Raw genomic sequence first — 13,330 nt, 5'->3', positions numbered from 1 at the left:
TACATTACCTATTTTAATTAACATAACTAATGTAACTTAATGACAGTATGTTTGTTTAGGCTGGAGTTCCTCTTTAAGTGAGTTTCTTGTCACTGTATGTACTGGTGGCTTCAAATAGCATAAAGAAAGACTAACAAAAGAGACAAACTTTATACTTCGGTTCAAAACTGTAGAAGAAGGTTTAAAACAAGGATTCTAACTTATTGGGCTGGTACGATGGGTTTTAAATGCCACAATTCTTTTTATTTTATTTTTTATTTTGTAAGCTGGTAAGATGTTTTTTTATGCCAATATCCATTGGATTTAATGTGCAGGTAAGATGGGTTTTGAATGCCACAAATCTTTTTAGCTTATAACAAATAGTGTACGTACTCTGCCTATTCACACTTTAACTCTGGATTTATGACGTCTCCCAATCACCCGAAGTCTGTAATATGTGATGTTATAACAAACAAGTGGTCTTATCTATTTGTCATAAATTAGCTAGCATCCCTGTGAGATCCTCCTGATGTTGTAATTAAGGAATTGAATGACATTTATTTATGTTTGCAAAAGTATATTTCTCCTCTGAATGTCCAGTGTATATAAGCCGTGTATTCTAACATGTTGTTAATATACAGGAACAAAGTCTGATGAAGGCTTATTATCCAAAAGCTTACTTTTTATTAACCCTTAAGGTAGTCAGTAAATGGTATCATCCTGATTTCAAACTTCTAGCTATTCTTAAATTGAAAAGACATTTAAAAAAATGTCACTGTGTGTGGCCACCTCACCTGAAAACTATTCTGTTGCAGGTTGCTGTGCATGAAATCGGCCATGCTCTCGGTCTGCCCCATATAAACCGTATGGGGTCAGTGATGCAACCAAACTACACGCCACAAGGGAAGCATTTTGAGCTGGACTGGGAGGACAGGAAGGCGGTCCAGAAGAAATATGGTAATTTTATACTATAATAGTGATTCTTTATGTTACTTCCACAGATCATGGCAGAGCGCTAAGAACTATCCCTAGCAGTCCCTTCATCAGAGCACTTTATACTTTCCTATATCATTAACAGATGGAGGCACACTACAGACACATTTCTGTAGTATAAAACTACAGTATATACAGGCCAATGATAATACATACCTCCCAACTTTTTGAGTTAAGAAAGAGGGACACTATAAGCCGTATTGGACTATTATTAAAGTAATTATTGGAGGTGCTGACTCACTCTGAGGTTTATGTACTACCGTCCAAAAGGTGTACTGAAGAACAGCCAGGTCTGAGCACAAGGTATTTTGTTTTCATGCCTGTCAGCAGTGAAGATGATGACCTGCAGGATCACGGTGGATGAAATAACTTAAACAAATTACTGGGCGTGACATAATCGTTTACATATTGATGTCTGTATGTACTTCTAGAAGCTGACTAGGGATCATCTCAGGTCTTTGGGTATATTTAGAGTGATGCGTGATGGGCTGTTTGTATATTTCCTTGCACTTCTCAGGGTACATATACGGTAGCATCCTGAAAGTGCGGAAACAGTGGCGTAGCTAAGGAGCTATGGGCCCGATGCAATTTTTACAATGGGGCCCCCCAAGTACTCTATACATAACAATTGATACGGCGCACCAAAACCTGCCAATGGCAAGAAGGGGATGGGGAATAGCTTGTTAATGATTACCACTATTCAAAGTATCTATGGAAGTGATTATTATGAACACAGGACCAATAGAGAGATAATACTGTAGTTAAAGAGGAACTCCAGTGGAAATAATGTAATAAAAAAAAGAAAGTGCTTCATTTTTACAATAATTATGTGTAAATGATTTAGTCAGTGTTTGCCCATTGTAAAATCTTTTAAATCCCTGATTTACATTCGGCCATTTATTACATTTTTACTGTTGGCAGGTGATGTAGCTGCTGCTTGCTTTTTTGGCAGTTGGAAACAGCTGTAAACAGCTATTTCCCACAATGCAACAATGTTCACAGACAGGAAACTGCCAGGAGTACCACGGTCCTCAGAGTTTCTTGTGGGAGGGGTTTCACCACAATATCAGTCATACAGCGTCCCCTGATGGTCTGTTTGTGAAAAGGAATAGAATTCTTGGTCGGAGTTTCCCTTTAAGGGAGGGCCCTTCGGGCCCCTCTGGCCCAAGGGCTCCGATACGATCGCAACCTCTGCAACCCCCTATTGCTACTCCCCTGTGCGGAAGTCTGTGGCCTAATTTGTGTCTTGATGTCCCCAGGATCATGTGACGGGAGCTTCAGCACAGTTTTTGATTGGGTGAGGAAAGGGCGGAACTCCCGCGGAGACACCTTCTACCAATTCAACACGTATTTCTTCAAGAACACCTGGTACTGGATGTACGAAAACAAGAGCAACAGGACGAGATTCGGGGATCCTCTCCCCATCAAGACTGGCTGGAAGGGACTCCCAGAGAGAGATGTGGACGCCTACGTGCACGTCTGGATGTGGAATATAGATGCCCAATATTTCTTTAAAGGTACCAATTACTGCATGACTACAAGGAAGGACAACCATTCTTGTTTGTTTCTTTATAAATCAAATTTATAACTTATCTAGTTCAGTTACACTCGTCCAGTCTACACACATACCTCCCAACTTTTTTTGTGATAAGAAACAGGGACATCTTTAACCACTTAAGTACCAGCGGTCTCTGACCCTTTAAAGAGGACCTGTGTCGTGAAAATCTTAAAATTTAAAACACATACAAATGAGAAGTACATTTCTCCCAGAGTAAAATGAGCCATAAATTACTTGTCTCCTATGTTGCTGTCACTTACAGTAGGTAGTAGAAATCTGACATTACCGACAGGTTTTGGGCTAGTCCATCTCTTCATGGGGAATTCTCAGTATGGCCTTTATTCTTTATAAAGACATCCCCTAAAAAGGATTTATACAAAGATACTGGCCAGCCTCCCTGCTCGCTGCACACTATTTGGGCAGTTGGAGGGAGCAACTGCCATTCAGTGCTTTTAAAAATAAAGAAAACCCTGAGACCCCCCTATGAGAAGATGGGCTACTCCAAAATTTGTCAGTAATGTCAGATTTCTACTACTTACTGAGAGTGACAGCAACATAGGAGAAAAGTAATTTATGGCTCATTTTACTCTGGGAGAAATGTACTTCTCATTTGTATGTGTGTTTTAAATGTTTAGATTTTTGCGACAGTACCCCTTTAAGTAAACAACAAGTCAGCGCCAAGGCAGAAGGCGACCGCAGCCGAGAAGGACAATGTCCAAAAGTCCACACAAGCAATGAATATATAAAGTCAGCGCAGGTCTATAGTAATACAGCTTTCATCATTTTTTGGTATACAGGATCTTCGAACAAAAGGGTAAAGAAGCAAGGCTTACCAGATTCCAACAACCCACATTATAAGGTTGTAAACGAGTTTGATAGGTGGTCCGCAGAACTTTCAAATGGTGTCGTTTCACCAGCGATGTTGCACACTACAGATTCCTCCGGAATATAGTAGATATCCTGAGATCACAGAGACTCACCAAAGGGGAGTCCAGTAGGATAGTGACATGAAAGAGATAAACGGCACATCTAAGTGTAAACCGTCTTTATTACATAACAAGTAAAACAATTAAAAACAAGGATAAAAGAAAACTCACATACGGGGCCCGTGCACTGGGAACCCCGAAAAAGTAGCGCGCATAAAATGGTCAATAGAAGACCTCAAATAAAATGGTGCCGCCTGTCGCCTTCCCGACCGGTTTCGCAATCTTGCGTCATCAGGGGAGAAAGACCATTTTATGCGCGCTACTTTTTCGGGGTTCCCAGTGCACGGGCCCCTGTATGTGAGTTTTCTTTTATCCTTGTTTTTAATTGTTTTACTTGTTATGTAATAAAGACGGTTTACACTTAGATGTGCCGTACATCTCTTTCATGTCACTATCCTACTGGACTCCCCTTTGGTGAGTCTCTGTGATCTCAGGATATCTACTATATTCCGGAGGAATCTGTAGTGTGCAACATCGCTGGTGAAACAACACCATTTGAAAGTTCTGCGGACCACCTATCAAACTCGTTTACAACCTTATAATGTGGGTTGTTGGAATCTGGTAAGCCTTGCTTCTTTACCCTTTTGTTCGAAGATCCTGTATACCAAAAAATGATGAAAGCTGTATTACTATAGACCTGCGCTGACTTTATATATTCAGTACCCCTTTAAGGACCAGAGACCGCTGGTACAGAAACGGTGGAATCCCAACGAATCGCTGCCCATACCTGCCGTCACCGCCACACGGGCCACCTGTGAGCCCGTGAGGAGCTGCTTTCATTGGCCCCTGGCCCTTTCTTTCAATGTAAGCCAATGGGAGTTGCTTACATTGATAGACAGGGCCAGGAGCGAATGAAATCGTCTCCTGACCCGCTCACAGGAACTCTGCCGTTATAGAGACTTCAGAGCCGAGTGAGCTGCGGCGGGAGACGCCGGGGATTCAGCAGTGAGATCGGCGTGAGCGACGAAACCGGCAGATGCGCGCTGTGTGGTGAATTGAAATCTACGCCCTGGCAGCCAGATAGCCATCAAAACAGGGCATAGATTTTAATTAGCGCAGTCCGTAAGTAGTTAAAGGGAACCAGAGACGAAGCACCCTTGTGTATTTTACCATATATATCAGTGGGAACATTAGAGAAAACACTTACCATGCTCTCTGTTTCATCCTCACTGCTAAAAGTGTCTGTTATCAGCTGTGATAAGAATCCCCAATTGAGCACTCAGTCTGGCTTTGCCGGGAATGATTATAGCTGAGTCATTATAGCAGAGCCACAAGGGGGCAGGCTTGGGCTTGAAAAGACACCAGAGAAGACAGACTCGGCTATAATCATTCCGTAGCAAAGCTAGACTGAGTGCTCAATTGGGGATTCTTATCAGAGGTGATAACAGTCCAGGGGCGGACATACGGCCGTGCCGCCGCACGAGGGCCCCTGAAGTTCCGTTTTCTTCAGGGGCCCATGGCATTAAGTATTTTTTTTTTTTTTTTAATATTTTTTTTTTTTTTTATTATTTTATTCCCGGGGCCCCCCGACTCCTATCCTCCCTCCCTCCCTCACCTCGGGGGGCCCCCTCCCGATATGCGCGGCGGGAGAGCGAGCGAGCGGCAAATGCAGGAAGGGCTCTCCAGGCATCCGCTAGAGGCCCAGCCGCTTGGTCTCCAATATGTCTCCAGTTGGAGACATATTGGAGACTCAGCGGCTGGGCCTCTAGCGGATGCCTGGAGAGCCCTGAAGACTTCCTGCATTTGCCGCTCGCTCTCCCGCCGCGCATATCGGGAGGGGGCCCCCCGAGGTGAGGAAGGAAGGGAGGGAGGGAGGATAGGAGTCGGGCCCCCCACCCGGATAGCTACCCACCCGGCTACCTACCCACCCGGCTACCTACCTACCCACCCACCAGGCTTCCTACCTACCCACCCGACTACCTAACCACCCACCAGGCTTCCTACCTACCTACCCACCCGGCTACCTACCCACCCACCAGGCTTCCTACCTAACCACCCACCCAACTACCTAACCACCCACCCGGCTACCTACCCACCCGGCTACCTACCCACCCACCAGGCTTCCTACCTAACCACCCACCCAACTACCTAACCACCCACCCGGCTACCTACCCACCCGGCTACCTACCCACCCGGCTACCTACCTACCTACCCGGCTACCTACCTAACCACCCACCCGGCTACCTACCTAACCACCCACCCGGCTACCTACCGGGCTAGTTACCAACCCACCCACCAGGCTACCTACCCACCCACCCGGCTACCCGGCTACCTACCTAACCACCCACCCGGCTACCTACCTAACCACCCACCTGGCTACCTACCTAACCACCCACCCGGCTACCTACCGGGCTAGTTACCAACCCACCCACCAGGCTACCTACCCACCCACCAGGCTACCTACCTACCCACCCACCAGGCTACCTACCCACCCACCAGGCTTCCTACCTACCCACCCGGCTACCTACCTACCCACCAGGCTACCTACCCACCCACCAGGCTACCTACCTACCCACCCACCAGGCTACCTACCCACCCACCAGGCTTCCTACCTACCCACCCGGCTACCTACCTACCCACCCGGCTACCTACCCACCCACCAGGCTTCCTACCTACCCACCCGGCTACCTACCTAACCACCCACCCGGCTACCTACCTACCCACCCACCCGGCTACCCACCCACCAGGCTTCCTACCTAACCACCCACCCGGCTACCTACCTAACCACCCACCCGGCTACCTACCGGGCTAGTTACCAACCCACCCACCAGGCTACCTACCCACCCACCCGGCTACCCACGCACCCACCAGGCTACCTACCTACCCACCCACCGGGCTACCTACCTACCTACCGGGCTAGTTACCCACCCACCCACCAGGCTACCTACCCACCCGGCTACCTACCCACCCACCCACCAGGCTACCTACCCACCCACCAGGCTACCAACCCACCCACTCACCCACCCACCCACCAGGCTACCAACCCACCCACCCACTCACCCACCCACTAGGCTACCTATCCACCCAACCACCCATGGGAGCTGCGCGCCGGATGGAGGCTGGGACAGGAGGTCTGCTGCTGCAGGTGAGTAAATGTTTTTGTTTTATTTATATTAGCAGGTGTATGTTCTGGGCAGGTCTGCCACATGATTGCATGTATTTTCTTCGCAAATCTGCCGACATGATTGCATGTATTTTCTGGGCATATCTGCCGACATGATTGCACGTATTTTCTGGGCATATCTGCCGACTTGTTTGCACGTATTTTCTGGGCATATCTGCCGACTTGATTGCATGTATTTTCTGGGCATATCTGCCGACTTGTTTGCACGTATTTTCTGGGCATATCTGCCGACTTGATTGCACGTATTTTCTGGGCATATCTGCCGACTTGATTGCACGTATTTTCTGGGCATATCTGCCGACTTGATTGCACATATTTTCTGGGCATATCTGCCGACATGATTGCACGTATTTTCTGGGCATATCTGCCGACATGATTGCACGTATTTTCTGGGCATATATGTGTATTTTCTTGAGAAAACCTGCACAATTATGTGAATTTTCTGGGGAAAGGGTCACCAAAACTTGGGCCCACTGTCTTTGCGTTGCACTTTTCAAGGGAACCTGAGGTGAGAATAATATTGAGGCTGCCATATTTCTCTCCTTTTAAGCAATACCAGTTGCCTGGCTGCCGTGCTGGTCCTCTGCCTCTTATTCTTTCAACCATAGACCCTGAACAAGCATGCAGCAGGTCAGGGGTTTCTGACAATATTGTCAGAACTGAGAAGATTAGCTGCATGCTTGTTGCTGGTGTAATTCAGTTTATTACTGCAGCCAAATAGATCAGCAGGGCCGCCAGGCAACTAGTATTGTTTAAAAGGAAATAAACCCTCACCCCGGGTTCGCTTTAAGTTACAGTTAGCTCCGCCCTCATCCGGTCATTGCCACGCCCATTTTTTTGCCGCGGCGCGTAGGGGGCCCACAATTACAATTTTGCACAGGGGCCCACTGCTGGCTGTGTCCGCCACTGTAACAGTCAGATTAAACAGAGAACAATGAAACAAAGAGCAGATTAGTTGTTTACTGTCATGTTCCCACTGATTTATAAGGTAAAATACAAGAGGGTGCTTCATCTCTGGTTCTCTTTAAAGATGGGCTGTAGTGAAAATAAAGTAATAAATACATTTTTTTTACAATATTCATTTATAAATGATTTAGTCAGTGTTTGCCCATTGTAAAATCTTTCCTCTCCCTGATTTACATTTATCACAGGTGGCGACATCTTTAGTCCTGTTGTCAGGTGCAGCTCTGCAGAATGTTTGTTTACTGAAAATTCTGAAGCCAGTAAAAATAATGCCTGGTCTCCCAGAATGCTCTGGGATTGAGCATTTTGTATAGCTAATCAGCCTAGGCTAAGCCTGTACCTAAAGGTGGCCATACACTTATAGATTTGCAGCAGATTCAACCATCAGATAGATTTCTGTCAGATGCCTGTCAAGTAAAATCTGATGTGTGCCATATACTAGGAACAGATTTCCGATAGATTTCAGAATGAAATCTATTGGAAATCTATCTAAATGCATTATTGGACCATTAGATCCAATGCAACTCTATGGGCCATCGATCTGCTGCCAGCAGCAGACTGACCTAGATCTTCCATCTTGTCAGATAGATCAAATCGATCGGAATCGGCCACAAATCGATCGATAGATTTGAAAAAATCGATTTCTAATCGATCGATTCTATAGAATCGATCGATCGATCGATGGCTGAAATCCACCAGTGTATGGGCCCCTTAAAGGTAGCCATACACTGGTCTCCGCTGTCTCCTTCCTCGCTGTGGTCTGGTCTCCGGGTCCGGCAGGCTTCACTTCTTTCTGTCTGGGGGAAGTTTAAACAGTAGAGCGCCCTCTACTGTTTAACCCTCTGGGCGATACAATTACATCGCCCAGGAGGGGGCGCAGCAGACAATTTTTTTTTTTAAAATCATGTAGCTAGCCTAGCGCTAGCTACATGATAGCCGCTGTGCAGCGGCATCCCCCCACCCCCTCCGATCGCCTCCGGCGAATCAGTGCAAGCAGGAGATTCCGTTCAGAACGGGATCTCCTGCTTTGCTTCCCCCGTCGCCATGGCAACGCTCGCGATGACGTCACCGATGTCATCAACGTCGTGACATCAGAGGGAGTCCCGATCCAACGCTCAGCGCTGCATGGCACTGATTGGCCAGGCTGCGCAAGGGGTCTGGGGGGGGGGCTGCGCGGCACGGCGGGTAGCGGCGGATCGGCGGCGAGCGGCGGCGATCAGAAGTTACACACAGCTAGCAAAGTGCTAGCTGCGAAATTATGCAAATCTGAGAAATCCTCCTGCGCGATATACCCCGAGCTCAGCTCGGGATTATCGCCCAGGAGGTTAAACTTCCTGCCGGGACAGGAAGAAGTGAAGCATGCCGGACCCGGAGACCAGACCAGAGCGGAGAAGAAGACAGCGGAGACCTGGGGAGTCTCGCCGGCGGAGAAGGTAATGTATTGCAGCTGTATTGCGTCGGTCGCGCTAGCGACGCGCTCCCTACCCGCGGGTGATCGACGGTAATTTCCCGCACGGAGCAATCGACGGGATCGATCTATTTCGGGATGAAATAGATCGAAATTTACAGTGTAGCGTGAACGATGTGACAGCAGATTCGATCCCAGTGATCAAATCTGCTGTCGATCGGCGGGGAATCGGCCTAGTGTATGGCCAGCTTTAGTCTATGGACAATAAAGCTTACCTGTCAAGCTTTTGTATTTCCCTTTTGTAGATTTATACATGTTAATGAAGTTACCTCTCAGTCATATTTTTCCAATCTTAATAAACCTAGTTGGTCCAGCCTTTCTTGGTAAGCGAAATCTTCCATCCCTCTGATTCAGTTAGTTGCCCATCTTTGTACCCATCATTAACATCTGTCATATGTCGTGGTGCCCAAAGCTGTATCCCATATACAGTGCTGCCCATAATTATTCATACCCCTGGCAAATTTTGACTTAAAGTTACTTCTATTCAACCAGAAAGTAATTTTTTGATGGGAAATTACATAGTTGTCTCCCAAAAGATAATAAGACGATGTACAAGAGGCATTATTGTGGGAAAAAGCATTTCTCAGTTTTTGTTTAAATTTGAGCAAAAAGTGTCCAGTCCAAAATTATTCATACCCTTCACAAACTGTCACAGTCTGTGGGAAAATCCAGAGTTCTATACCATTCCAAATAGTCCAAGCTGTTCTAAAGCATCCTAATTGCCCTGATTAGTTGGGAACAGCTGGATTCAACAGGTGAAAAACTGCAGCTCTCTGCAAATGGTTTGTGGAAAGTCATGACTAAGACAAAGGAGGTCAGTGAGTCAGGAAAGGGCTACAAGGCCACTTCTAAATGTTTCCAGTTCCAGTGGCTACAGTGCAAAGTATTATTAAAAAATACAAGTTGTTCCGCACTGTGGAAAATCTCAGAGGATGTGGTCAGAAGCCAAAAGTGACACCTGTGCTGGCCAGGAGGATAGTGAGAGAGGTGATAAAGAATCCAAGGATCGCCACCAAGGCCATCCTGGTGAATCTGGGCTCTGCTGGTGGCAATGTCTCAAGGCAGACAATCCAACGGACACTGCACACTGCTGGGTTTCACTGATGCAGAACAAGGAGGACGTGGCTTCTCCAGATAAAGCACACAATAGCTCGCTTGGCCTTTGCAAATGCTCATCTGGACAAAGAAGAAGACTTTTGGTCTTCTGTGAAACAAAAATTAAATTGTTTGGTCACAATGACGTTTCCTTTATTTGGCGTAAAAAAGAAGAAGCCTTCAACCCAAAGAACACCATCCCCACTGTCAAACATGGTGTTGGGAACCTAATGCTTTGGGGGTGTTTTCAGCCAATGGACCAGGAAACCTAATCACAGTAAATGGCACCATGAAAAAAGAGGATTCTCAATGACAACATCTGCAGAGAAACTTGGCCTTGGCCACCAATGGACATTTCAGCATGACAATGACCCAAAACACAGCAAAAGTGGTGAAGAAATAGTTAGCAGCCAACAACATTAACGTTTTGGAGTGGCCCAGCCAGAGTCCTGACTTGAATCCAATTGAGAATCTGTGGAGGGAGCTAAAGATCAGAGTGATGGCAAGAAGACCCTCCAACGTGAAAGATTTTGAGCTCATTGCTAAAGATGAATGGGCAAAAAATACCCGTGGAGACATGCAAAAAGCTGGTCTGCAATAATAGGACGCGTTTTATTGCTGTAATAGCTATTAAAGACTTTTCTATTGCATATTGAGAAGGATATGAATAATTTTTGACTGGACACTTTTTGCTCAAATGTAAACAAAAGCTGAGAAATGTTTTTTTCCCACAAGAATGCCTCTTGTACATTGTCTTATCTTGTGGGAGACAACTATGTAATTTCCCATCAAAAAATTGCTTGCTGGTTGAATAAAAGTAACTTTAAGTCAAAATTTGCCAGGGGTATGAATAATTATGGGCAGCACTTAATGTTACATAGTTACTTAGGTAGTTTGGATGAAAAAAATAAAGGACCATCGAATCCAAACAAAACAACAGTAATAATAATAAATATTTTTTTTAAAAGTAAGCCTACTTTCTCTCCTGCAACCTCACATATTCCAGTTGCAGTGATGAGCAAAAATGCCAATATTCTTTTCGTATTAATTTTCGCGAAAATAATGTTAAATTTTATTTTTGAGCGAAAATGGCATCGCAAATAAGTTTTGATATTTTTTTGCGGTAATGATATCGTTATCGTAAAAAAATAGTTTTCTGCGTTTTTGCCGTAAAATATTTATTTTTTTCACGGTTTTGTGGAAAACACCAAAATGATAAAATACAAGCTAATTTCGTGAAAACTTTCTCTGAATTAAAAATGGCATTTTCAATGCGAAAATGACTTGGTGAAAATTCGCAACCAACACTGTCCAGTTGATCCAGGAGAAGGCAAAAAGGAAATAAAAAACGTACAGGGCTTGAGCTCGTGAGAGGTATCCTCATAAGTGATTGATACAGAGGGAGTAGTATACTAGCATGTCAGGATTACATTCCTCATTTTTCGCAGCCCAGAATTTTACTGGCTTTAGCTGCTTCTGCTTGGTATTAAATACGGTTGCTTAACCTGTTATCGACCAGAATTCCCAAGTCCTTCGCAAAGTCTGATTTTACCAAGTGGTATGCCATATATTTTATATAGTGTTCAAGGCTTAAAGTGGATGGTCAAGAATATCTTTCTTCTGGTGATAATCTCAATCCACCTCCCCACCCATCAGGGCCGGAGCTACCATAGGAAAAAATAGGCAATTTCCCCAGGGCCCCAAAGCCTGTAGGGGCCACCAAGGTGTCCCTCCCCCATCTTAACTGTTGCTCTTCAGGGACTCTGCAGAGTCTGTTGGGAGGTGATTGGGGAGGGTCAGCAGCCAGCTCAGGGGCCCAGGAGGGAAATTTGGCGCTTTTGGTCGGGGGTGTCTGTTGGGGGGCCCCCAGGCTAATTTTGCCCAGGGGCCCAATTGTTACTTGAACCGGCCCTGCCACCCATAGAACCCAACTAAATAATCTAAAAACAATAATCCCCAAGGGACAGTCCCACAGTTACTGTATGTCTTGGTGTCCTGTGGCCGAGATCTTGGAATATTCTGAAAGTTGCCCAGCCTCCCGCATAGTGCCTTCTGGGAAAAGGCATGAGACAAACTGCCACTCCCCCTACATCCTCTGATTGGGTAGTCCAGCCGTAAATGACTGACACCTTCCCTCCCATAACTGCCTGTGGGTAACGAGTAAGGCTGTGGGCCTTCATCTGTTGCCTTTGGGGATTTTGATTGGTCCATCTCCAAGCTGCATAACTTTGTATAAAATTGGCATATAATATTATATGCTGCAACTTGTAATTAATTGCATCTCATTGACCATCACTGTCTGTTTCAGAGATTCACAGGTGACTGAAGACTAAAATAGAGAGTTTATAAGACTCTTGCATTTTTGACTAATATTTATGGCAATTTTTAGAACAGTTGATTTTCCCTTTTTAACGATGGTTTTATTCATTTGAAGGTACACAGGTCTGGCGCTACGACCCGGACAAAGACATGACGTATACAGAAGACTGGAAGAAACAGCGGTATCCTCAGCTGATCTCCGAGGCGTTTCCTGGAGCTCCAAGCCCCGTGGACGCAGCGTTTTTTGACAAGAAGGAACGACTGATCTATTTCTTCAGAGAAAATAATGTAAGGATGTTTAAACACATCGGGTTCTAAGGTCTTTAGTCAAAAAGTTCCACATTTTTACGTTTTAATGTTATTATGTTTTAGTTTTTTTTTCTGTCACAAGGGGCTGATGTAGACCCCATGTGACAGTACATTCCTCTTCTATATCACATATGACACGTGACAGAGATGAATGTAAGGAGCACAGAGCTCCTGAGCTCCTTCACACCCGTTGTGGTTACATAGTTACATAGTTATTTTGGTTGAAAAAAGACACACGTCCAGCGAGTTCAACCAGAGAACAAAGTACAACACCAGCCTGCTCCCTCACATATCCCTGTTGATCCAGAGGAAGGCGAAAAAACCCTTACAAGGCATGGACAATTAGCCCCAAAAGGGAAAAATTCCTTCCCGACTCCAGATGACAATCAGATAAAATCCCTGGATCAACATCATTAGGCATTACCTAGTAATTGTAGCCATCGATGTCTTTCAATGCAAGGAAAGCATCTAAGCCCCCTTTAAATGCAGGTATAGAGTTTGCCATAACGACTTCCTGAGGCAATGCATTCCACATT

General features: G+C 45.5%; 1 protein-coding gene across 1 annotated transcript in view; it reads left to right on the top strand.

Moving 5' to 3' along the window:
* LOC137561754 (matrix metalloproteinase-21-like) overlaps positions 1–13,330 on the top strand; it is a 90,266-nt gene that overhangs the window by 61,574 nt on the left and 15,362 nt on the right. Inside the window, exons 5-7 of the mRNA XM_068273104.1 lie at positions 795–936; positions 2,232–2,489; positions 12,601–12,773. Coding sequence (XP_068129205.1) covers positions 795–936; positions 2,232–2,489; positions 12,601–12,773 — 573 coding nt within the window. The remainder of the gene's footprint in view (positions 1–794; positions 937–2,231; positions 2,490–12,600; positions 12,774–13,330) is intronic.

The sequence above is a fragment of the Hyperolius riggenbachi genome, chromosome 3, assembly GCF_040937935.1.
Source record: "Hyperolius riggenbachi isolate aHypRig1 chromosome 3, aHypRig1.pri, whole genome shotgun sequence".
Classification (NCBI taxonomy): Eukaryota; Metazoa; Chordata; class Amphibia; order Anura; family Hyperoliidae; genus Hyperolius; species Hyperolius riggenbachi.
The sequence above is the reverse complement of the archived record's forward strand: the minus strand, read 5'-3'. Positions and strand labels throughout refer to the sequence as shown.